General features: G+C 38.3%; 1 protein-coding gene across 8 annotated transcripts in view; it reads left to right on the top strand.

The window, feature by feature from the left end:
• cul1b (cullin 1b) overlaps positions 1–23,706 on the top strand; it is a 123,364-nt gene that overhangs the window by 47,782 nt on the left and 51,876 nt on the right. For all 8 annotated transcript variants that reach the window (XM_069912406.1, XM_069912420.1, XM_069912414.1 and 5 more), the window contains 5 exons: positions 923–1,090; positions 9,373–9,423; positions 12,126–12,216; positions 12,333–12,496; positions 20,649–20,811. In XM_069912406.1, the coding sequence (XP_069768507.1) occupies positions 923–1,090; positions 9,373–9,423; positions 12,126–12,216; positions 12,333–12,496; positions 20,649–20,811 (637 nt within the window). The remainder of the gene's footprint in view (positions 1–922; positions 1,091–9,372; positions 9,424–12,125; positions 12,217–12,332; positions 12,497–20,648; positions 20,812–23,706) is intronic.

Genomic DNA, 23,706 nt, shown 5'->3' with positions numbered 1-23,706 from the left:
ATATCAATGATAAATTGTGTTAATGGGAGCAGTCAAATGGTGATTACACTTTCTTGTGTTATATGTTACTGTTGGCAAACTATAAGATTTTATTCTGGTTAGAACTATTGATGCACTTTATTTGTGGCATATTTCTAGTTTCCCATACCCATGATTTACTGAATTGATCTAATTTGCTTCCTAAAATGGCACAATTTTGTCACTGCACCACCCCATGAAGAGTTAGTTCTATTTCAAATATTTAGTTGTCTGGATAATGTTGAATACATAAATGTTTTAATAAATGCGTGCTAAAATGATGTAGTTATCTATAACTTTGTCTTTGAAAAGTAACAAAATTACTGTAGGAATAAGCTGTTGAGGGGCTTTGAGAGGATGCATATGGAGAGAATGTTTCCTCTTGTGAGCAAATCTAGAATTAGTGGAAAGTTTCAGAATAAGGGATCACCCATTTAATTTGGGAATGAAGCAAGGTTTTTTTTTCTGAGAAATTGGGCTTTTTTGAAATTCTCTTCCTCTGTGTGGTCAAGGCAGAGTTTTTACATAGCTTTTAGACAGTTGTCTATTGGTTCCAGCAGCAAGGGAGTGAAAAGTGATAAATAGGATGCATATTTGAGGTGGTATTCAGATCTTATTAAATGGCTGAGTTGACTTTTGCTTGTAATTTGTAAGTTATTTATGCATATTATCAAGCAATTGTGATGACATTTCAGTGGAAAATAATTTATCAGATCTTAAAAATGTTTAACATTTGACATTAAGATGATTGTGTTTTGTGAGGAAGTAACAGCCTAGTTTGATAAGATTAATTATAGAAGGTCATCTGATTTGTTAACTGGTTATTCAGATGCACCTTCCCATAGCCCTGTACCTGAATAACTGTTGTTTACAAAAGGGATTATTTTGTCATCTCCTCCTCTAGGATGGTGAAGATTTGATGGATGAAAGTGTATTGAAATTTTATACCCAGCAGTGGGAAGATTACCGGTTTTCTAGTAAAGTATTGAATGGAATTTGTGCCTACCTCAATCGACATTGGGTGCGCCGTGAATGTGATGAAGGACGTAAAGGAATTTATGAAATATATTCAGTAAGAAACCATTTTATTTGGTTTGCTTCATTCAGTCTAATTGATTGCTTGTATTAAATTTGTCACTTTAGGCTTTGTTGTAAACAATAGATTATAATAAAATTTAAAATGATAAATATAGCAACGTTTTCTAGGTATTGCCTGTGTAAAAGCTAGTAATTCTTAAACATTATGTGACAATGTGCTTTATTCAAGGTTCCTTTTTATTGTAACATAATAATACATAAAAATATAATATACATGATATACTGTACTTCAATTTTTGTCTGCCATAAGACAGAGTCCAGAAGTGCCTCCACTAATCCTTACCTCCTCTTTTCCAGTGTGCACAAATTTTATTACATAATGGAAACATAAATTTGTAATGCATAAATGTTTAGATGAAGAATCATACAACTCAGAAATGGGCCCTTCAGCCACCATTCATGCAAGCTATCAAGCACCTATCTATTCTAAAACCATATTCCAGCAGATGATATTGGCTACTCCAGTACTCAATTTCGCAATGGCTATTTAAGTACTCATCCAAATAATTCTCAAGTGATGTGAGAATACCTTCCTCTGTCACCCAGTTGGACGGGAGATTTCAGATTTCAACCACTTTCTTGGTGAATAAACTCTTCCCTGATCCTCTCAAAACATTCCTTCGCATAAAACTATGCCTTCCAGTTTTAAATACCTCTGCAACGGGGCAGGTTCAATACTACCTATCCTATTTATAGCAATTGCCAACTATGAGAACTTGTATTAAGAACCTGTCTTCCATGTGGGATTTGTTAGAAGCCTTATTTGAAATCCATGTACCCTACATATATTGCACTGCCTGAATCAAGTTTTTTTTTGGTTACTTAAATAAAACACAATCAAATTAGTCGGATATGATTTTTACATTTTAAATTAATTTTTTAAAAAAATTTTAGACGTGCAGCACGGTAACAGGCTATTTTGGCCCACAAATCCGTGCCGCCTAATTTACACCAAATTAACTTAAAACGGTGGATGAAACCCAGAGCCCCTGGAGAAAACCCATGCAGACACAGGGAGACACATACAAACTCTTTACAGACAGCACGGGATTGGGACCCTGGTCCCAATCGCTGTGCTGCTAACCACACCAACTGTGCCACCCATGACCTTCCACAAGCAAAGCCTTGCTGACTCTCCTTGATCATTCCTTGTGTTTTCAAGTGCAACTTAATTCTATGCTTCAAAGAAATTATTCAACAACCGTCATACTGCTAATGTTAAACTGTAATTACCTGCCTTTCTTGAATAAGGCTGCAACACTTTTTTTTCCAGTATCTGGCACCTCCTCTATGCCAAAGATTTAAAGGTCTTTGTCAATACCTCAGCAATCTTCTCCCTTGTCTCCCATGCCATCTTGGGATTAGATGAGGCAAAATTTCTTGTGTATCCAGGAATGTTTTTTCATGCAATTTGTAGATGGCTTTGGGAAATGAGGCTAGTCAAGGAACTGAAGTGTAATTGGAAGAACATTTTGGGACCAGTGAACAAAATTCTATTAGTTTTAAAATCAATATGGAACATAGTAGTATTTGTTCACAAATTGCAGTCCAAAGTTGGGGCAAAGTTGATTTTGATGGCATTAGACAGGAAGTTCCTAAGGCTAATTGGGATGATTGTTAGAAAGGTAAATGTCAGGTTGGGCTTTTAAAATTGGCAAGTGGGAAACTTTGAAAATTGAGATAGGAAGAGTTCAGGGACAGCATTGAAATAGGTGGCAAAACTGGCAGGATTAGACATACTGGCTGATGAGGGATATTGAGGCTTTGCTCAGATGTGGGAAGAAATTGCAAAGGTCCTTGCAAGGATTTTTGTATATTCCTTAGCTGTGGGTAAGGTACCAGAACTGGAATATGACTAATATCATGGTTTCATTTACAAAGGCCTGCAAGGACAAGCCGGAGTACTATTGAATGTGTGTCTAACATCAGTGGTGGAAAAGTCACAAGAGGGATTTTTGAAAGATTGGATCTACCTGCATTTGGAATGGCAAAAGATGACTGAGAGGAATAATGAGAGCACAGCAGTTGATGTGGTGGAGATGGGCTTTAGTAAGGCTTTTGTCACAATCCTGCCTGATAAACTGGTCCAGAATGTCAAGTGAAATGGGGTCCAGGGTGAGCTGACCATCTGGATACAAATTTGGCTTTGTGGTGAGATTCAGGATGGTAATGGATGGTTTTTTTTGGGATGGAAGCCTGTGACTGATAGTATGCTTTAGGGATTGATGCTAAGTCTCCTGTCATTTGTCAAATATAAATAATTTGGGTGATAATGTAAATGGCATGGTTAGCAAATTTGTGGATTACTTCAAAATTGGTGGTGTGGTATAGTGTGAAGAAGATTGATTAAAGATACTACATGACCTAGATCAACTGGGAAAGTGGTAAAGGAATGGTAGATGGAATTTAACTTGGACAAAGTGCAAGGTGGATGGTTTTTGGGAAGTTGAATAAGGGCAGGACTTGCACAGTAAATGATAATGCCTTTAGAATGTTGTAGAACAGAGATACTTTAGGCTACAAATATATAATTCCCTGAAAGTGGAGACTTGGGTAAACAAAGTACAGAACAACTCCGATTATCTAAAATCCTCAGTTATCCAAAGTTACAAATAGGTGAAAATTCACCCAACATGAAATTAGAATGACGGTTGTCCTTGTTTCAGGAAACTCCCTCCCCTCTCTTTTGATTTCTTCTTTACCTTCCCCTATTGACTTTTCTCTCCCTCTCAAACTGTGTGCCACAGTCTCCCAACTGCAAGTGGTCAGGAATATCCCTTGTTCTGGCGTCATCAAGGAGAACGGGGATCTTGGGCTCCCGGGCAGGAGTGGGGACCTTGGTGGGGTGGTGTCAGCAGGGATGTAGCTAGGGGGTAGCATGGGGAGTGACAGCTTCCCCTGCCTTTTCAGCCCAACAGTACCCCTGACCCCACAACCCTCCCACACTGCATATCTTTGAACTGTGCTGAGAAACCATAGCATCTGCCACAGATACTGTGGTTGCACAGTATCACCGGAGCTCCTGACATCCATCTGGTGTGCAAATGCAGTTGGCTGAGGGGATGGTTTGGAGTCTGTGGCGGTTGGGAGGTCTTGGTGATTGGCGGGGGTGTTGGGGATGTGTCAGCGGTGGCCAGTATTTTTTTTTTGGTGAGAATTAAACATTATTTTAATGCATAAAAAGCCTTCCTTTGTTGTTTGTTGTACAAGTGGTTTGCTATTGCTACTGGGTTTTAACAAATGACTAGTTATCAGAAAAATTCAGTTATGCGACATGGGTCAGGTCATGACCATTTTAGATAATTGGAGTTGTACTGTAGTAAAGAAGGTGAATGACATGCCTGCTTTTCAGGCAAGGCATTGAGTATGAGGGTTGGGATTTAATATAGAGGAAATTGTTGAGATTGCACCTGTAATGTATGCAGTTCTTTCACCTGGCTATAGGAAAGATATGATTAAGCTAAAGTGTCAAGTTAGGAAAAGAGTAAGTACAATAAGATCTTAGGTGTCCATGTTCATCAGTCACTGAAAGTAAGCATGCAGATACAGGAGGCAATGAAGAAAGCTAATGGCACGTTGGCCTTCAAAACAAGTGGAGTTGAGTATAAGAGGAAAGAGGACCTTCTGCAGTTGTACATGGCTCTGGTGAGACCACACCTGGAGTATTGTGTGCAGTTTTGGTCTCCAGGTTTGAAGAAGGACATTCTTGCTATTGAGAGAGCACAGAGTAGGTTCACAAGCTTAATTCCTGGGATGGCAGAACTGTCCTATGTTGAAAGATTGTATACATTGTAATTTAGAAGGATGAGAGTGGATTGAAACATATATGATTATTAAAGGATTGGACATGCTAGAGGCAGGAAACATGTTCCCGATGTTGGGGGAGTCCAGAACCAGAGGCCACAGTTAAGAATAAGCGATAGGCCATTTTGAAAGGAATTCAGGAAAAACTTTTTTGCCCAGAGTGTTCTGGACTTGTGGTATGCTCTGCCTCAGAAGCCAGTGGAGGGCAATTCTCTGGATGCTTTCAAGAAAGAGTCAGATGGAGCTCTTAAGGTTAGCGGAGACGAGGGATATGGGGAGAAGGCAGGAACGGGGTACTGATTGTGGGATGATCAGCCATGATCTCAGTGAATAGCAGTGCAGTCTATAAAGAGTGTGCACAAATAATTCACAAAAATGGTGCCAGAACTGATGGGCTTGAATTATGAGGTTGGATCAAAGAGTTAGTTGATTTTATAGATGTTTAAAAAATCATGAGAAGCAATGGAAAAGTGGATGGTCACAATTTTTTTCCCCCCAGAGTAAGGGAGTCCAAATCTTGAAGGTATACTTCTGTGGGAAAAGATTAAAGGGGACTTGGGAGGTGTTTTTCCAGAAAGTGGGTGTTGGTATGGGGAAAGGGCTGCTAAAGGGAGTGGGAGAGGCAGATACAATTCTAATTTTGACCAGCATTTGTGCAGGTTTATGGGTAGGAATGGTAGAGGGATATGAGCCACATGCAGACAAATGGGAGCAGCTCAGGAAGGCATTTTGGTTGGTGTGAGTGAATTGAGATGAAGGGCTTGTTTCTATATTATGTGACCTTTTACTTTATCAGGCCTTGGCCATTTATCCACTAAGATATCCAATTGCTTTTCCTTTTACTTTTTCAAATTGGAAAACAAAACTGCCATGAAGAGCTTGCAGCAAGGTATACAGACTAAAATAGTCTCTCTGCTTTGAAAATAGCAGCATTAAGATCTTGAATCAGCACTTTAAATTTCTCGTAATGTAAAGATGCATGTGTTTATTAAGGTAAGCAATATTGTTGCAGTAAACAAGCCAACAATTGCACTTCATAAAGTTTAAAAAAACCTTCTAAACTCAATTCATGCCTATAGATCTGTAATCCTACAGTACAATATCAATAGTGTGTCCTTCAAAACCAAAGAACTGCATTTATTTGCATTATAACATGCTTGGTATAGTTGGATCTATTGAGGAAGTGACCACAGTAAAAGTCCAAAAATCCGGAAGCCAGAAATCTGGATGACCCGAGAATCCAGACTCTCAAACTTTTCCAATTTAGCGGACTTTTAGTGTGCTAAATTAATGCATGCGTAAGTGCCACAGACGCACAGTAGCAACAAGTGACTACCCTTAAAGCAGGTAATCTTGTCACAAAGAAATTAATTTGTATACTGTATTTTTTTATACAATGTTCATTTTTAATCATAATTTCAAGCATTACACTTTTGTTTACATTTTTGTCAAGTATTGATTTTTATCTTACTTTAAAACTTAATTTTGATAATCAAAGCATAGTGCATTTGTTAATGAATAAACTATCAAAATTTACCTGTACATCTCTTTATTCCTCCTTAAATTTGAATATTAAAAGTTCATCTTGATAATCCAGACCAACCCAATCCTCAAGCAGCCTGGATTTGATTTTTACTGTATTTAAGTATTGTGGTATTAAGTAAAATTTACCAAAATTCAGCTATGATGAGTGAGTTCCTTCAGTTGTCTTGTTTCCCTGTCAACAACTTGCAGGGTTTCTGGGGCATCCCAGAAATGGATAAAATACATTTAAATGCTGTCACTACACAAGAATGATGTTGTGGTACACTGCCTACCATTTAACCAGATTTCCCCATTTAAAGGCATGATCAGCCATGCGGATTGCAGTTTGAAAAAGGACAGTTGACATCCCTCTAGCATCTTCAGATAGTTGACATAAAGGCCCAGCAAAGATGATCAGCAAGACAGGAATCCATTGTGTGTTGGTTCCTTCCTTGTTTTAGTGATATTCTTCTTTAATGTTCTTATGGACAGGAATATGAATTAATTGAATTCTAAGTTCCACACATTTTGATGAGGGAGATGTACATATTTCCAGCATTTTGAAAAGGTTGTTGAGAACTCAAGATAAAATAAAGAAAAATGACTTCTAATGCTCCAAATTATATTGAAGGGAAAAGCACAAATTGCATACTCTAGTTTGACTGCAGAGCAAGTGGCAAATTATGTTAGTGTTAAACAAGCAGTATTGAAAGCTTATGAGTTGGTTCCAGAAGCATATAGATAGAAATTTAGAAGTTTGGTGAAAACATGGAACCAACCTTATATGGATTTTGCTCTGGGAAAATTTGTATGTTTTGACTGTCGGTGATCCTCAAAAGGAATAAATACTGATTTATTTTGACAGATTGAGAGAATTGATATTAATTGAGGAAATTAAAAAGTGTGTTCCAAATGAGCAGCCAGCTAGGATACTCTTTGTTATGTACGTGCAGAATGTTGTTAGGATGGTGACTGGTACCCTTACCCTCCTCAACCCCCTTAGAAAGTGTAGGTGCCTTCCTGACTAATGAGAGTGTTGTGGGTCCAGGATAGGTCATCATTTGACGCCAAGGAACTTTATGCTCCCACTCGCTCTAAGAGAGAGCCATTGATGTGAGATGGGGAGTTGTCTTTTTGTCCACCTGAAGTCCACAATCATCTCTTTGGTCTTGTCCATAATAAGAGTCAGGTTGTTCTTCTTAAACCTATGACCCTTTCATCCTCCTCTCTGTAAGCCATGAGGTGGCCCAGTGCTCATTGTGATGGGGCTTGAAGTTTTGCTGCCGATTTGGACAGAGTGGTCTTTCAATCAAGAAGTCTAAAATCCAGTTGTAAAGAGTGAAACTGAATCCCAGTGAGGACAATTTATTCACCGGTCACTGAGATATGATAGTATTGACCACTGAGCTGAAATCAATGAACAACAGCTTGGCATATGAGGCATTGTTCTCCAGGTGGTCAGGGCAGAGTGCAGTATCAGAACTATTGCATTATCTGTTGATTTGTCTGGCTGATAGGCACACTGGAATAGTCCATTCTCACTGGTAGGTTAGCTTTGCTGTGCTCAAAGCACTGCATGATCGTGGAGGTCAGTGCCACTGGATGGTAATCTTTTAGTCCAACTACCATTGGTCTCTTGTGCACTGGAATGATGATAGCTGCCTTGAATCCCGCGGGGACAATGGGCTGCTGGAGTGAGATATTGAAGATGACTGTTAGGACCTCCATCAGCTGATCCACACAGTTCCTCAGCACCTGACCAGGTATGTTATCTGATCCTGCTGCTTTTTGTGGGTTCATCCTAGATAGGATCCTCCTCATCTCAGCTCTTCCTCAGTGTTTAGGGGTGGGGGTGTAGAACAGAGATTTCTTAGGGTTATGTTGTTTACTGCATCAACCCTTTTAATTTATCCTGTTGACTCTGAGTTTAATTTGCTATTTTCTATTTATTGACATGATCCACTGAAATACAGCTACACTACCCCATATCTGAAATGCTTGGGACCAGACATTGTTTGGTTTTTGAGGTTTTTTTCTGTTTTCGAAGCAAACCAAAAAAATAACTGCGCAGTAGCATTAGCAGAATACTTGTATCAGCCTTTAAATAAGGACGATGACTACATACACATGAAATAATTATTAATACATTAAAAAAAAACCTTTGCTTACAAAATAAGATGAATGAAACACCAAATATTAGTCATTCCCCTTGATGGCTTTGTCACTTATTTCCTCCAATGTCATCTGCCTCATTAACAATGGTTTTTGTCTTTGAAGCTTCTTTTTGATTTTATAAACTGACATGATTTCTTGTTCTGTCATGGATAACTTTCGGTTCTATAGATAAACATAAATGCTTCCTCTTTTTCTTATTACTGTTATCCTTAATGCTATCTGCAAGCCTTTTTGCCATTTTAACTATATCTTTGTACACCAGAGCTCTATTGTTATCAAAATGGTGCCAGCAGAGCATTGGAGCCCCACATGGGCAAGTCAGATGGTGATTTTTTTTTTCAACTTGTGACGTCATGTTGGCACTAAAAAGAAGTTCGGTTTTTGGATCTTTTTGGTTTTCAGAACTTTGTATACGGGGTACTCGACCTGTATAATTTATTGATTTAACAAGAACTCTGTATGGAAGTACACATTTATCAGAAATGGCTTTACTCCTTGATCTAAATGAACAGCACTTCTCATAGCTAAAGTGACATTTTGACTGCCATAGTGAACCTATTCCAAAGTCATAGAAATTTGCAATATTCAAGACAGCTGCTCAATTTTGGAAATTTTATACTTTTTAAAGTTTTGCTTGAATGCTTTTTTTGCACTTTTCCGATTTTGTACTATTTGATGACGTTGATAATATTTGGAAGCCATTTATTTACAAACATAATTCATTTCAATCTTTCCTTAAATCTGTCCTTACAGCTTGCTTTAGTGACATGGCGGGATTGCTTATTTCGACCATTAAACAAGCAGGCAAGTATTTTATTAAAATACGTTTGATATATAATTTGGATTCAAAAAATGCTTTGTGGAGAGATGTGTTTAACATTTTATTTCTGAATATAAATTCCAAATGATGCTGTGTCATTGATATTTCTACTTCATGATATTTTTAAAAACTTTAATGTAGGGCATGATATTAATCAATGGGAAAATTGGCTTTCACCACCATTCCACTCTGAAATTAATAACATTTTTTGGAGGTTCTTTGCAGTTAAAGGTAAAAATCCAAATGTCACAAAGAGCACCCACCGTTATACTACTTACTCCAAGATGGCTTTCAGAAATCAGTGATCTGGCAGGCATTTAAAGTGTTTCCAGTCAATTCCCATTTGTTCTTGTTTATTACATGAGATGTCCATGAATTTTTGTTGGTCTCCTAAGTCATGTTTACTAGTTAACAATCTCTCCGGACTTTATTTAAAATAACAATCAATGATGACTTCTCAGCCCATCTTGGTTCTAAATCATTTTTTGAGCTTGCTTAAGGTGATTACTCAGTTTACTGTATATGAAAGTCCATCCAAAACATGTAGCAAACATTAGTATGTATTTGGGCTCCCAAAAATTGACACCTAAAATAAATTGCACACAAAATGTGCACCAATAATTGGCTTTCAACTCTCTTGGAGGTTGGAGCGCAGCCTGCTGTGTCACAGTACTGACAGTAGCTTCAGGATTTTCACATGATAAAATTATCAATGGAATAAATGTTTTCATTATTGTTACTGCTAAAATATAGTCTTTCTTTCAGATATTTGAGTTCAATACATATTAAAATGAATATTAATAAATATTTCTTGTGTTCAGCTTTTGTTGCAACAAGCACAATCCCTGTATCTGGATTATTTTTTTATTTTGGGCATATTAATGCACAGCCCTGGATAAGTGTACATTGATTGGAACTGCCATATGGGCACTGCCAAGTTTCTGTATTCAAATAGAGTTTGAATCAAGGAGAATCTTAGTTCTTAATATTGATTTCTCTTTCATAATTTCAATAACAAAGTCCTGCTTATCGTGATGTCTAAGATGCTTTTACATAGTCAACATGCGTAAGGGGTCATATCTAACAAACTAGATGTTTTTGACGAAAGTGATTGAGAGTAGGGCAATGGGTCTTATCAATATAGACTTCAGTGAAACATTTGACAAGGCCCCTCATGGTAAGCTGATCTAGAAAATAAAGGCACATGGGACCCCTGTACAAAAAGTAGATTGTATTCAAAATTGGCTTGTCCATGAAAAACAGAGTAGTGGTGAAAGGGTGTAATTTTGACAGGTCTATGATGAGAGGTGTTCTGCAAAGATAAGTACTGGGATTTCTGTTTAAGATGTACATGAATAATTTGGGGGAAAAGTAGGTAGGCTGATTAGTAAATTTGCAGATTACACAAAAATTAGTAGTTATGGATCATGATTAGTAATGTCAAAGGGTCCAGCAAAATAAAGACCAGTTGGAAATATGGGCCGAGAAATGGCAGATGGAGTTAAATCAGTGATGCAGTTTGGGAGGTCAAATGTAGAAAGAAGTGTACAGTAAGTGCCAGAACTCTTAGGAATACTGATGCATATATGGAATTGGAATTGTTTATTAGTGTCATGTGAACTATGTGCTATTCAGGCAAATCAACCCATACATAAATACTAAGGTGCATAAAAAATGAACATGCAGAATTTTGTGCTACAGAGAAAAGTGCAGGGCTATGATGAGGTAAGTTTGCAAGATCAAGAGGTAATTTACATAGAGGTCAGTTGAAAAATCTAAGGCCGATCATTCCTGAATACAGATTACCTGACCTGAAAATAGATTGTTAATATTTGTCATGGTCTTAGAATTGAGATTTGAAATTATAGACCAATTATAATAAATAATAGATGTAAGATATGTCTGTTGGGGACAGGTTGCTTTGGCACCTTCCTCTGTAGTGGATCTTGAGGTATTAGTCCATGGCTTCCTGAAAATGGCAACAAAAGCAGATAGGTTGATAAGAAGGCATTGATAAACTTGCCCTCAGGGATCGGAGTATAAAAGTAGTCAAATTATGTGGCTGCTGTATTTTAAAAATAAATTGTTTGGGCTATATTTTGAATGTTGTGCAGTTCTGGTTACATTGCAGAAAGGATGTGAAGCACTTAGAGAGGATACAGAAAATGTTCACCAGGATGTTGCCTGGACTAGAGTATTAGTAATGTTGAGGTTGGACAAATGTAATTTTCTCTGTAGGTTCAGAGGCTGAATAGGGACCAAATAAAAGTAATAAAAATTGAGATTTAGATTTCTTATTGTAGGATTGAAATTTGAAATACAGTTGGCATATGAAAATGTTGAGTGGTGATATTTTAAAGATTTGCAAGACTCGTTCTTTACACTGAGAGTGGTGGGTGCCTGGAACACATTCCCATGGGTAATGGTGGAAGAAGATATAATAGTCGGTTTAAAAGGCAGATACATGTACAGGCAGGGTATGGAGGGATATTGACCATGTACAGGCATGTGTACAGTGTAAATAGTATGGTCAGCAGAGGCATCAAGGGCTGAAGGGCTTGTTCCACTGCTGTACTGTTCTATGATGTTACATCTACGTAAATAAAGTTGAGATAGGTATTGTAATCATTTAAAATGTGATAATGGTATATGAGGCTAACCTGAAGACCATTACGTTTTCCGTCAGGTTACAAATGCAGTTCTGAAGTTGATTGAGAAGGAGAGAAATGGTGAAACTATCAACACCAGACTGATTAGCGGAGTGGTTCAGTCGTATGGTAATTTTGAACAACTTGTGCTTACAGTGTCAACTGATATTCTGAGTAGGTTTGTTAGCAGAATCTTTGAAAACTTTTCAGTCTGAATGTTTTCATTGTATTTATTTTAATCACAGTTGAACTTGGGCTGAATGAAGATGATGCATTTGCAAAGGGCCCAACATTGACCGTGTATAAAGAATCATTTGAATCTCAGTTTTTGGCTGACACAGAGAGATTTTACACAAGGGAAAGCACTGAGTTTCTACAGCAAAATCCTGTAACAGAATATATGAAAAAGGTAAGTAATTGAAGTTGGATAAATGGATAGTTTATGAAATCTTTTTCAAACATTAACTGAATTGGGTATTTGTAAAATAGTCCACATTTGAGTGCCTTTTTAGTAGACATCCTGCTGCCAATTGTTTTCTCATTTGCAATGGAGGCCTGACTGGTAAGCCTATTTTCTCTCTTGCTCTTTCAAGCTCATTTTACAAACTTTATTTGCTTCCTTGTCTCTCCTCCTTGTACAGAGTATTGCCTTCTCTTCCAATATTTCTCTGTTTACAACATTCCAATACTTTTTAAATGAATTTTATTTGTGAATTAGGCTGTGAATGTAATAAAATCTAAAACATGGGAATATTAAGAATTAAATGAGTTAGTAGAGATGTTAATATCCTGGGCTATGTTTTGGTTAGATGCAAGATACTTGGAGTATAAGAAATACAATAGGAGTAGTCAATATAGCCCCCAAACTGGCATTTCATAAAGTTATGTCTAATAGATTGTCAGTTAACATTTCACTATAAGAGCTTAAGAAGAATAGAAATCCTGATGATTTAGCTTCCCTATTCTTGGATAAATGATAGTTGTAGCTTTTGGCAATAAAGATCAGAGTTGCAAGCAGGCTTGTGACTGGGGTGGCATGGATGACATAGTGGTTAGCACAACGCCTTTGGGGTTCCAGTTCTGCACTGTTTGTAAGGATTTTGTATGTTTTCCCCATGGCTAGTTTTCCCTTGGAGGCTCCAGTTTCTTCTCACCGTTCAAAACATACTGGGGGTGTAGGTTAATTGTGTGTAAATCGGTAGGCACAGACTCATGGGTTGCATTGGCCTGTTACCATGCTGTATGTCTTTAAATTTAAAATTTGCCTTTACTGCTGATCATAATTATTTATACAGTATTATGGAAAAATGGAAATTCATAGTTGATGACCTTTCATCAGAACTAGGAAAAGTTAGAAATGGAACATACTCAGAGAGCTAGTTCTTTTTTTTGAAATTTTTGTTATGAATTTTACAAAATACATACAAAACAAAGTACAAAAAACACACTAAACCCTTACATCCCTCCCCCCCCCCCCCCCCCCACTTCCACTGTTGGACCAAATATGTATGTCAGGTAATTAACGGTTGCTGTGTGGAGTGCCAACCCTTTACATTGCAAAGAAAAATTTACCTTGTATCCAAACCCATACTCTTCAAATATAAAGTCCACATTTTAACAAAAAAAGGATAATTATTTTGTAGATTATAAGTTATCTTCTCTAAATATAGACACGATTGTAATTCATTATGCCATCTTTGTGTATTCAATTCAACATCATTCTTCCACATAACAGCTATGCATTTTCTAGCTAAAGCCAGCACCAGGCGTATAAATGCAACTTGGAATTTATCCAATCGCAAACCCGTCGTTAATGTATTAGTATAACCCATTAAACACTCTAACGGATCAAGTTGCAAATCCATCTTAAATAAATCTTCCAAAAACTTAATAATATTTTCCCAAAATGATTTAACTTTTACATATGCCCATACTGAATGTAAGAAAGTCGGGAACACAAATCCAAAGAACTAAAATTGTATTTTTTCAACTTCTCAGGAGTCAGATACAACTGATGTAAAAAAAATTATAATTAACTAAACTATATCTCATATTGATTAATTTCATAACACTATCTGCACACATTCATCCATTCCTTCTGAGATAATATAGATAAGTCCTTCTCCTATTTGTCCTTCATTTTATATACATCACATTAATCATCTTTTCCTGTAATAAAGCATACATTTTGGAAATAAACCCTTTCTTTCCCTTATTAACAATTAATATCTCAAATTTAGTTTGACCAGGTAACTCCAAAATTTTGTAACAATAAATCCCAAAATTGATAATAAACAAATAAAGAGTTCAATGATATCCCAAACTTCTCTCTAGTAAGTCTCATAAAAGAAAGAAATATACCTGCTTCAAAACAATCCTCCACCAACTTCACACCTTTCATTTCCCAATCTTTCAAATAGGGGTTATTAAAAGAAAAAGGAATTATTTTATTCTGATATAATGGTATCTTAACTGAAATTTTACCTTTAGTTCCTATAATTTGGTCTTATTTATACCAAATATCCATTAAATGTCTTAATACTGGCAATTTATACCTTTGAAAAAGAGAAGAATTCCATTTATATATAAATGATCTACATTATTCTCAGAAATCTGAACCAACTCAAGCGTAGCCCATATTGGGGGTTGATCAATATCAAACACCCTATTGATAAATTTTAATTGTGCTGCTTCATAATAATTCTGAAAATTTGGTAATTAAAGTCCACCTAATTCGTACATCCATGTCAACTTCTGCAGAGAAACTCTTGACAGTTTACTCTTCCATAAAAACAATTGAACCGCCCTATTTAATTACTTAAAAAAATTTCTTGGTACAGGACTTGAAATAGACTGAAAAAGAGATTGAATACGAGGAAATATATTCATTTCAATACAATTTACTCTTTCAATCAAAGTTAAAGGGAAGTCTTTCCATCTGCTCAAATCAGATTTAATCTTATTTAATAATGGTACATAATTTAATCTATACAAATTTTGATATTCTCTAACTACTATTACACCTAAAAATTTAATTTTATTAGGCCATCTAAACTTCATAAGCTGTTTACAATCTGAATAATCTTCGTCTGATATCGGTAATATCTCACTTTTATCCCAATTAACCTTATAACCAGAAATTTCTCCATATTGATTCAGCAAATTTTGTAGTGACCCTAAAGAATTTCTAAGATGTGATAAATATATCAACACACCATCTGCCAACAGATTAATTTTATATTCTTGCTCACCTACTTTAATTCCTTTAATATATTCTATAACTAATGCAAATAAGGTTGGTGATAATGGACAGCCATGTCCAGTTGATCTAGACCACACATGTCAAACTCTGGCCCGCGGGCCACATTTGGCCCGCGATATAATTATATTTGGCCCGCAAGATCATATCAAAAATGTATTAGAGGTGGCCCGCTGGCCGCCGCGCCAGTATAGCGCATGCACAGTAACCGCTGTGTCCCAGGATGAGAGAGAGAGAGAAAAATCCTGGTCCTTGAAAAGTAGTGGTGGGTGGTTTTATAAACACGCTGTCGTGTCCCCCCGCCCACCCCCCCACCGCAGCGCGGCCTGGCCGGTGTCAGGGGAAGCCAAGGCTGCTTCCCAGCACCCGGAACCCCAGTGGCACAGCATTTCTTGGAGCTGCAGATGGAGTCGGGATGCCGGAGGGAAGATTGGGGCTCCCCGCCGGGCGATGGGGCCGCCGGCCGCCCTGCGCCTTCCCACCGGACCAGCAGCGGGTGCCCGGAGTACACGTGGAGAGCGAGGCTGGTCGGGCAGGCAGGGAGGAAGCCCCCCCCGCCAATCTCGGGATTGGCGTGGGCTGGATCGGGATCAGCCACGCTTACCTGCTCCTCCACCGCTGTCCGGGATCCCAGCACGGTCCTGAGCGCGGAGTCTGCCCTGGAAAGGTCCTGGGACACCGGCACGGAAAGAAAAGGGGGTCCGGGAGAAACTCAGCAGGTCAAGGGGGGTCCGGGAGAAACTCAGCAGGTCAAGGGGGGTCCGGGAGAAACTCAGCAGGTCAAGGGAGGTCCGAGAGAAACTCAGCAGGTCAAGGGGGGTCCGGGAGAAACTCAGCAGGTCAAGGGAGGTCCGGGAGAAACTCAGCAGGTCAAGGGGGGTCCGGGAGAAACTCAACAGGTCAAGGGGGGTCCGGGAGAAACTCAGCAGGTCAAGGGGGGTCCGGCAGAAACTCAGCAGGTCAAGGGGGGTCCGGCAGAAACTCAGGGGGGGCCTGACCTCGCCAGGACCGTTGCCCACTCCCCCTCCCTGCCGCAGGCCGACCCACGACTCACGGTGACGGGGCCGCTGATCCGCCGAGATGCCACCCTGCAGCGAGAGCCGATGCCCCCGCACTGTCGTTGTCCAACCCGATCGCCCGCAAACCCCGCCCTCCCGCACACAGGCCTGAGTAAGTATTAGGAACTTTAATCTCAGGATAAAACGATCTTCCAATAGTTTCATGTCACAGTGATAAATATATTCCTGGTTAAAAATGGTCCTGCACCTGGATACAAGCTCATTAGGCATAAAACTTTAAAAGTGTGTAAATCAAAGGATATCTGTACCAATGGAAAAAGGGCATGGCAAATAACCCTGCTAGAGTTCATGGCCACAATCAGTCACCCATTTGATTGTTTCAGGAATCATGTTATTCTCCCACATTCTCAATAGCCCTCAGATATTACTATTCGACAGCACACTAGCAACATTTGACAAATCCTCTATAGAGAAATATTATTTATTGAATATTTTATTTCTCATTTGTTAATGCTTCTGGAAAGAGTTTATCCAAAACTATTATTAAACATTTATTTTAATAAGAAAAAGTTTAACATTACATATATTGAAAGAAGAGAAAACATGCAGATGTTGTTGAAAATTTTCAATAAATATTTAGTTCGGCCCTCGACTTAGTCCAAGTTTTTAATTTTGGCCCTCCGTGTTTTTGAGTTTGACACCCCTGATCTAGACAAATTAAATGCAGGTGATACCTGTCCATTCGCCACCATGAATGATTGCAGAAGGATTGGTATATAATGCCTTCACCCAACCAGTAAAGTGGTCCAAATTTAAATCTTTCCAGTACTTAAAAAATTTCACTCAACACGGTCGAAAGCTTTTTCCACATCTAGCACTACTATCATTGCTTGGTTGAGTTACTGTCCTGATGTATTGATTATTGTAATCAATTCAGTTTAGATAATTGTACCTTATTCAGTCAGATTCCTTTGAAATATCTTCTCTCACACCTCTAATTCTTTCTGCAAATTCTGACTCTCTGACAAATAATGTTTCTTAACTCTCACTGAAAAACTAATAATCTGACCCCTTAAATATGCTTTTACAGCATCCCATAAAATAAATTTACTTTGTACCGAACCATCAATTGTTTGCAAAAAAAAACTAATCTGATCTCTGACATATTCAATAAATTCAGTTTTTTTTAATAACGTTTCATTAAATCTCCAATGATAAGCAGTTTCTACCACCTCCGGACCAGTACATGAAATTAATAGTAAAGAATGATCGGACAGAATCCTACTCTTATATTCAGCATGAGTAATTCTACCATGTAATTGTGCCGATACCAAAAATAAGTGAATTTTAGATAAAGAATCATGCCAGGCAGAATGAAATGAGAAATATTTTTCGGTCAGGTTTAACAGTCTCCAAATTTCCACCAAATTTAAATCTTTCATAAACACAGCTATTCTGTTGGCCATTTAAGTTTTTTTCACAGTTTTTGGAGATTTAACCAATAATGGATCCAGGCAACAATTAAAATCCCCTCCTACCAAAATGTTCTCATTCGATTGATTCAGATTCAAAAATGTATATGTAACAATTTCTTCATCATCTTCATTTGGTGCGTACACATTCATCGAAGTCCAAGCTTCTGAAAAGAATTTACAATTAACCGTCAATACTCTACCTTCATTGGCAGAGAACAATTTCAGAATAAAAGGTAATTTTTTATGTATCAAAATCGCTACCCCTCTAGCCTTAGAGTTAAAAGATGATGCTATTACTTGACCTACCCAGTCCTGTTTCAGCTTCAAATGTTCTTTCTCGGTCAAATGAGTTTCTTATAGAAATGCAATATTAACCTTCAACTTCTTAAGATGGTCCAATACTCATTTCCTTTTTATCTGGTGGTTAAGCCCTTTAACATTAAATGTCATAAAATTCAAATAATTCATTTTTCCTTTTTGAGTGACATAGCTAACCCTTACACAAATTAAAAACTCCTTTTTAAAAAAAAACCCTTAGAAACACTAAACTAAACTTTAAATCAAATCAAAACTCAACACTTACTAAACTAAAAGTTAAAAATAATATATATATATATATATATATCTCTCTCTATCTATTTATTTATTTATTTATTTTTAAAATATATAAAACCCCCCCCCCCTTCAAAAAAATCTACTAGTGGCAGACGACTTCAAAAGTTTCAGAGTCGTCCATCTACCCCCAATCAATCAAAAAAAGCAAAATTATGACATTCAGCCCACAGATTCCATTCACAATCAGCTTGATCCTCTCCTCCTATCTCAGTCAATTGGTGTACTTCTGGTACCTTCTTTCCATTCCCATTCCCATTCTTCTTTAAATATACCTGCAACTTCGACTGCTTCTGCAACTCAAAACTTGGTTGGTTATCTGGCAATGAATTGGCAAAAGTTAAAACATCACTCTCATTTTCAAAAAATTGAGCCTGAAAGTTTCCATAGAACACTTTCAAATCTACCAGGTATCTGAAAGCAAATCTATACCCCTTCTTCCACAACACCGCTTTCGCAGGATTGAATTCCTTGCATCTCCTAATAGCATCTTGACTCAAATCGGCATAAAAGAAGACTCTATTGCCTTGAATCATACCGCAAGACGTAAAATCATCTCTCAATCTTGGTAGCGTAGGCAACAAATAAGAACTGCCCGTGGAGGTCGAACCGGAAAGGGTTTCTTCCTTATCGCTCTATGTGCTTGATCTAATTCCAACCCCGCTTCTTCATCCAACGTTTCTGGGATCCATTTCTGAAAAAATTTCACACGGTCCATTCCTTCGATATCTTCTGGTAAACCTACCATCTTAATGTTATTTTGCCGGCTCTGCTTTTCCAATGAATCAATTTTCTTCAAAAACTCATTTCTGTATATCCCAACCAGTAATAGAATGAAGGTTCAACATAGTCCATCCGTTCAGTACATCTCTCAACCTTAGCATTACAGTCACGAAATGCCCGCTCAATTTTTAAAAATTCATCTTGTACCATATCGACAGCTCTCAAACATTATTAACATCCATTTTAATTGCTGAAACTTCTTCATATATATTGTTCATTTTTCCTCTCAAATGAGCAAATTGGATCTTAACTTCTGAAAAACCTTAGATTACTTGGAACAGCCATATTATCCATTCCTATCATAAAATCTTCTGTTAAAGGGTTAGTAGATTCAACTTCAGCAGAAGTTTTAAAGGTTTGTAAATGAATAGGTTTATACCTTTGTGGCCTACCTTCTATGATTCTGGCTGCTTGCATCAAAATTACTTCCTCCTGTTCTTCCAGCGTTGCAATCTCTTCCTCCTTTTCTTCTGCTGTTACCACTTCGCCCCGAGCTACTTGGCTGTGGGTCTGACATTGTCGGCCTGGTGGAGGCTGGTACCACCTGCAGCTTGGACCCAGTCGGAAGTGGTGCGCATGGGCGAGTCCTCGCGCATGCTCAGATCTGTCAGGGCACGGAGGTGAATATCCTCCAACCCTGCGCTAGTGGCAGTGATGCTGCTGGCCACGCACAGGCATTCGTGCTCTTGGTTGGGGCACTTGCTCCCCGGCCTCGTCGGGCGCGTGTCGAGTCTTGCGCTCGTGCCCCCCCACTCCGTAAGTGAACTCACTGCACTGACGCCATCTTGTATCCCCGAATGCAACGAGGGCGCCAGTGTAATACTCAACTTTATCTGCAAGGTCCTCTGCTGTTTCGGGGCTTCTTCAGTCGACTCCTGTGGATCCTTCTAGAAGGTAGGCCTCAATTCTTCCGCACTTTCTGCACGTTTAAAAGTTAGTTTCTTCACTAGTTGACTGAGTTCGTTATTGCTGTGTACAAAGTTGGAACAACTTCAGAAAAAGTTTTAAAAGTACTGAATGTCTTTCAAATTCGGGCATTAATTATTCAGCTGGGGAGAGGTGTTTCTACATGTCTTCTTCCTATGCCATCTTGTCACACCCCACCCCACCCCCCCCACCCTAGAGAGTTAGTTATGATGAATGGTCATTGACTTGAAACATTATCGGTGGAGAGTGGAACAGCTTATGCCTGATCTGCTGAGTATTTCTAGTATTATCTGTTTTCAGTTCAAATACCCAGCAGCAAAATCACAGCAGAAGAAATTTGATGATGAACAATCCCTCACTGTATAACTGATAAGGTATATATTTGTCAGTTGAGAAAGGGTTCAAATTCAGGGTTGTACTATTGTGTACAATATCATGTTTGAAATAGTTGTATCCAAGAAGATGACTGTGTCCTTTGTCTTTCAGGCAGAAGCGAGATTGCTGGAGGAACAACGCAGAGTACAAGTCTATCTTCATGAAAGTACACAAGATGAGCTGGCTCGTAAATGTGAACAAGTTCTCATTGAGAAACATCTAGAAATTTTTCATACAGAGTTCCAGAACTTATTAGATGCTGATAAAAATGAAGGTACCTCTGTTTATTATGAAAAGAGGAACATCCAAGCTACAAATTTGTACGATTTTTCTATTTTTTTTCCTTGTGTTTTTTTGTACTTTTATTCAGAATCTGAGAATTCAGCCATGAGGACATTTGATGGATAGTTTATGATGCATCTATTATGTGACTGATCTGTAGTATGTCAATATATTTAGGCTTCAGCAAGCTCTTAAAGGCCAGAGAAACAATATATGGGAAACATAAAGACCAATGGTAGATTTCTGGGAAAGGATGAGCAAAGACAAGAAGGAATATGTGTAGGAAGAGAAACAAAGGTTGAAGATCCTTTGTAAATTGGGTAAATGAAAATAACAAGTTAGTTGGTTCAGAAAGGAGGATGGGCCGAAGTACATATCTCTGATAGGGTGAGGCCAGGATTACCCAGAGATCCTGGCATTCACAGGACTTTCTGTTTAGTAGGTTTTTGAGGTCAGTAAAAGAAAAAGAAAATTAGGAGACACAAAAACTTAAATGCAGGACAGCTGAAACCAAAAGGAGGGTGCTAGAAATGTCTAACGATTAGGTAGTATCTGTGAAGAGAAACAAAGTTAATATTAGATGCATAACCTTAAAATAATTTGGCCTCTTTTGATATAAAGACAAAAAGTGAGTTGTCTAACATTGTAATATTCAGTAGACTGAAAAGCTGTAGTCTGTCAAGATTTAAGATGAGCTGCTGATCTTCAAGCTTGTGTTGGGTCAGTAAACTGCAAACAAGAAGGTCAGAGTCAGATGGAGAACAAAAGTGATGGACAGCTGGATACTCGGGTCACCCCTGCAAACTGAGCAGGAGTACTTGGCAAAGCAGCTGCCTTTTTTTCCCTCATGTAATTGAGTAACCAAGAATCAAATGTAGCAAAATTGTGATTGGTTAGAGGATCTTACAAGATGCAAATTAGGAGCCAAATTTTCTACAAAACTAACATTTTTAGGCTGAAGGTAACATCAAAAAGAGGTTGTAGCCAAGATAATGGTGGTCCTTTATGACATTGGTTGCCTTCTTGACTTAGCGCCTTCCTCACATGACGTCTTCAGTGACTGCGAAATCGATGCCTGTGGCGACTCGACTAGTTTTACCGCTTCCTGCAGCCTTCTGTGTTCCTGGACATGCAAATTAATTAAAAAAAACAAACTGGTTTAGTCAGTATAGTTTCCACGGGGCAGCACAGTTGGCGTCGCTGTTAGTGCAACACCTTTACAGTGCCAGTGATCAGAACCGGGGTTTGAATTCCATGCTGTCCATGAGGAGTTTGTATGTTCTCCCTGTGACTGTGTGGGTTTTCCCGGGGCTCCAGTTTCACCCAATGTTCTAAAAACATACTGAGGATGCAGGCTAATTTGGTGTAATTTGGTGCAAGGGCTTGTGAGCCGAAATGGCCTGTTACTGTGCTGTAGTTTTAAATTAAAAAAAAAATCAATTTAGTACACTTGTAGACGTTTACTAGAGCATTCAATGACAAGCAAAATCTTCCCAGACTTCTCAATATGTAGACATTGGTGTGCCTTCACCATTTACTTTGATGTGCTGGCTACAGGAAAGGTTCTCTGATATGTGGATTCCCAGGAACTTTAATGAACCAGTCGTTCCTCCACTGTCTGGTCATTGAAGGCAGGTGCATTAGGGCCTCCTCTTCCTGGTCCACAATAAGCATCTTGGCTTCACTGATATTGAGAGCAAGATTGTTCTGGCACTACGCAACCATATTCTTGATCTGCATCTTATATTCTGACTCATCACTTCCCTTCATTTGGCCAACAATGGAGATGTCGTCAGTGAACTTGTAGATTGTTGGAGCCTTACATGGGTACCTAACACAGATTGGAGGGCCAGTGAAATGGTATCCTCTGTTGACCTGTTATGCCAATCGGCGAATTACTGTGTATGAAGAGTGACAACTGAATCTAATTTATCCATTTTAGGAATGAGCTATTTTTAAATCTTTCCACATGATCTGGAATGTTATGCTAGTTCAAGTTTATTTATCATCTGATTGTACAAGTACAGCCCAATGAAACAGTGTTCTCTGGTCCTCTGCAACACACTGTAAACACACATACAGACAAATGATACATATGCACAGTAGGCATATACAAGAATTAAAATAAATAAATATTATTGTTAAATAAATAGTTAAGTCACGGCGGGATTATATAAGCCAGTGGTTCTCAACCTTTTTCCTCCTACGCATGCCACCTTAACCATAGGGCACCTATTGCATAGGATGCCATAGGTTAGTAAGTGGTTAGTAAGGGATTACTAAGGTGGTATGTGAGTGGAAGAAAAGTTGAGCACCACTGGTATAAGCATTTTATCAGTCGTTCCGCAGTCTTGCTGCCTGTGGGAAGAAGCTGTTTCTCAACATGGTGGTTTTGGCTCTGATGTTCCTGTATCTCTTTCCCAACGGAAATATTTTATGAGCAGAGAGAAGATTCTGAGAATGATGAATTATAATTTGTTTAATATTGGCAGTTGATTTCAAATGTATTCAATTATGACAAAAGCTGGAGGGACTCAGCAAGGCATTCAACATCCATGGGCAGAAATGGTCAGTTAATGTTTTGGGTTGGGATCCTTTATTGAGACTAAATGGAAGAGGTGATATCAAGTGCACTAAGGCAATTAAAGATGGGGGTAGGAAGCTGTGGAGGGGCTAAGGGATAATCAGATATTTTCATCCATGAGTACTGCTTGACCTGCTGAATCCAGCTTCTCTTTGTGCACTCAGGATTCCACTATCTACATTTCTTGTAAGGGTGGTATTTAAATGAAATAACAGATAACAAAGTTCAGGTTCTCTAATATAGAAATCTTGCATTGTAGAGATGTAAAATTTATGTATGACTTGCACTGTGCTGAACATAATT

The sequence above is a fragment of the Narcine bancroftii genome, chromosome 1 (genome assembly GCF_036971445.1).
Source record: "Narcine bancroftii isolate sNarBan1 chromosome 1, sNarBan1.hap1, whole genome shotgun sequence".
NCBI lineage: Eukaryota > Metazoa > Chordata > Chondrichthyes > Torpediniformes > Narcinidae > Narcine > Narcine bancroftii.
This window is presented reverse-complemented; position numbering and strand designations above follow the sequence as displayed.